The sequence below is a fragment of the Bubalus bubalis genome, chromosome 16 (genome assembly GCF_019923935.1).
Source record: "Bubalus bubalis isolate 160015118507 breed Murrah chromosome 16, NDDB_SH_1, whole genome shotgun sequence".
In the NCBI taxonomy this organism is placed as follows: Eukaryota; Metazoa; Chordata; class Mammalia; order Artiodactyla; family Bovidae; genus Bubalus; species Bubalus bubalis.
The window spans coordinates 34,658,088-34,660,554 of record NC_059172.1 but is presented as its reverse complement, the minus strand read 5'-3'; the positions used below and the strand labels follow the sequence as shown (position 1 = coordinate 34,660,554).

General features: G+C 39.7%; 1 protein-coding gene across 1 annotated transcript; it reads left to right on the top strand.

Annotated features, from left to right (window-relative positions):
• Positions 1-1,234: 1,234 nt before the first annotated feature.
• Positions 1,235-2,194, top strand: LOC112579449 (olfactory receptor 51F1-like). Its single transcript, XM_025265896.3, has one exon. It carries the CDS (start codon positions 1,235-1,237, stop codon positions 2,192-2,194), a length of 960 nt encoding a protein of 319 aa, XP_025121681.3.
• The last annotated feature ends 273 nt before the right edge of the window (positions 2,195-2,467 follow it).

Sequence of the window (2,467 nt, the reverse complement as noted above, 5' to 3'; positions counted from 1 at the left end):
GCCGACTCAGGAGATGCAGGCATTGTGGGTTCAATCTCTGGGTCAGGAAGATCCCCTGGAGTAGGAAGTAGCAACCCACTCCAGCATTCTTGCCTGGAAATTTCTATGGACAGAGGAGTCCGGCAGGTTACAGTCCACAGAATCACACATAGTCAGACACACACTGTTTCCTTAGGGAACTTTCTATGCCAATTAACTCCTGTCATTCTATAGTTTTAATCTCTCACTATGTAACATTTTTAACCTTAGTTTAGAAATATGCTCAGTTCTTTTTCCTATATTACAAATATCCTCTATCCACCTTATGGTCACCCTTAGTCATGGCTTATTTTTCTCCTTGCTTTTACTGACAAGTTTCCAAAAGTAATATATACCATGCCTCCAGGACTTTTCCATTTATTCCCCAAGCCACTGTGGCAGATTCTCAGCTGTCATTGCTGGATTTCAGCTAGTTTTGTTTGTTTGTTTGTTTTTGTTTGTTTGTTTCTTAGGGTCACTCATGTGTTCTCAGCAGCATTTGACATTTTTGATCCTTAGAAGACCCACTCAAGCAGTTCAGTACTATTGTTCATGTAACACCCAGACATGACACTAGACTCTCTTGATTTTAGTGGTTCCAGGAAGGCTATCCAGTCTCATCTTGCTTTAGTCTATATAGTCCTTTCCAATAACTTCTTTCAGATTCCATCTTTATTGGTTTTGTCTTATAGAAATCTACTCCCTGAAGGTATTCATCCACACTACCGGATTAACATGGCACTGGATTAACAACCACTCCTGTGCTTCCAAACATGTATTACTAGCAAAAATCTGGAAAGGTTTGCTGGGAAAGTCATGCCCACATGGCCACAGCAGACTCAACATCTTTAGCTGAATTTCCCTTTGTCATTTCTTACATAAGATATTCAAAATTGAATGTATTCAATGTATTGATTTTTCTTAACTCTCTATCCATTTAATCTCATAATATGATGGAGCTAAATATTCTATCAATATAGAAAATAATTATTATCAAAATGTATGGAATTATTTGGATGTATTTTCTTAAATTTAAGAATATTATATATATATAGTGAAAGCTATAAATCAAACTCTGTTATATATATGTATTATATAAATAATCACTTACCCATGACCTTAGATAACTCTCCTAACCAAGAGAACATTTATCTAGATATCTTAATGTAACAATATAATGTATTATTTCTATAGGATGTGTGCATTGTGAAGATAAATGCTACCAGTCCAGGAAAACATGGAAGTCTTAGGTAACTCAACATCTAAATTTCCAACTTTCTTGTTGACTGGAATTCCTGGCCTAGAGTTTGCCCATGCTTGGATCTCCATTCCCTTCTGCTGCCTTTATGCCACTGCCCTTTCTGGGAACAGCATGATCCTGTTTGCCATCATCACCCAGCAGAGTCTCCACGAGCCCATGCACTATTTCCTCTCCATGCTGTCAGCTGCTGACTTGGGTTTGACTGTTTCTACAATGTCAACCACATTAGGCATCCTCTGGTTGGATGCAAATGAAATCAGTCTAGATATGTGCATTATCCAGATGTTTTTTCTTCATGGGTTTACCTACACAGAATCTGGGGTGCTGGTGGCTATGGCCTTTGACTGCTGTGTGGCCATCTGTGATCCTCTGAGGTACACTAGCATTCTCACTAATTGTAGAATCATTCAGATGGGTCTCTTGATGGTTATACGCACTGTAGTATTAATTGTACCCCTACTTTTGCTTCTTAAGCCCCTCAATTTTTGTGGCGGGAATGTGCTTTCCCACTCCTACTGCTATCATCCAGATGTGATTAAATTAGCATGTTCAGATACTCGGGCCAATAGCATCTGTGGATTAATTGATCTCATCCTGACCACAGGAGTAGATACACCATGCATTCTCCTGTCTTATATCTTGATCATTCACTCTGTTCTCAGTATTTCCTCCCCTCGAGAACGATACAAAGTTTTTAGCACCTGTGTCTCCCACATTGGAGCAGTGTCTATTTTCTACATCCCCATGATTAGCTTGTCATTGGTGCATCGCTATGGGCGATCAGCCCCCAAAGTGGTCCATTCAATGATGGCCAATATGTACCTGCTCTTTCCTCCTGTGTTCAACCCCATCATCTACAGTGTAAAAACAAAGCAGATTCGCAAGGCTATACTCAGTCTTCTTCTTATGAAATAGACAGAGATAATTAAGTTTGAGAATATCATAATAGAAGTGGCTTTCACTGTAGAAAAGCAGTTCTAGTAGGTTACTGTCTTTTGGACATTTTTTTTTTCTCATCTTTCCATTTGTTCAGTCTTATGGACTCTGTGGGAGAGGGAGAGGGTGGGGAGATTTGGGAGAATGGCATTGAAACATGTATAATATCATGTATGAAACGAGTCGCCAGTCCAGGTTCAATGCATGATACTGGATGCTTGGGGCTGGTGCACTGGGACGGTGTGGGAGGGA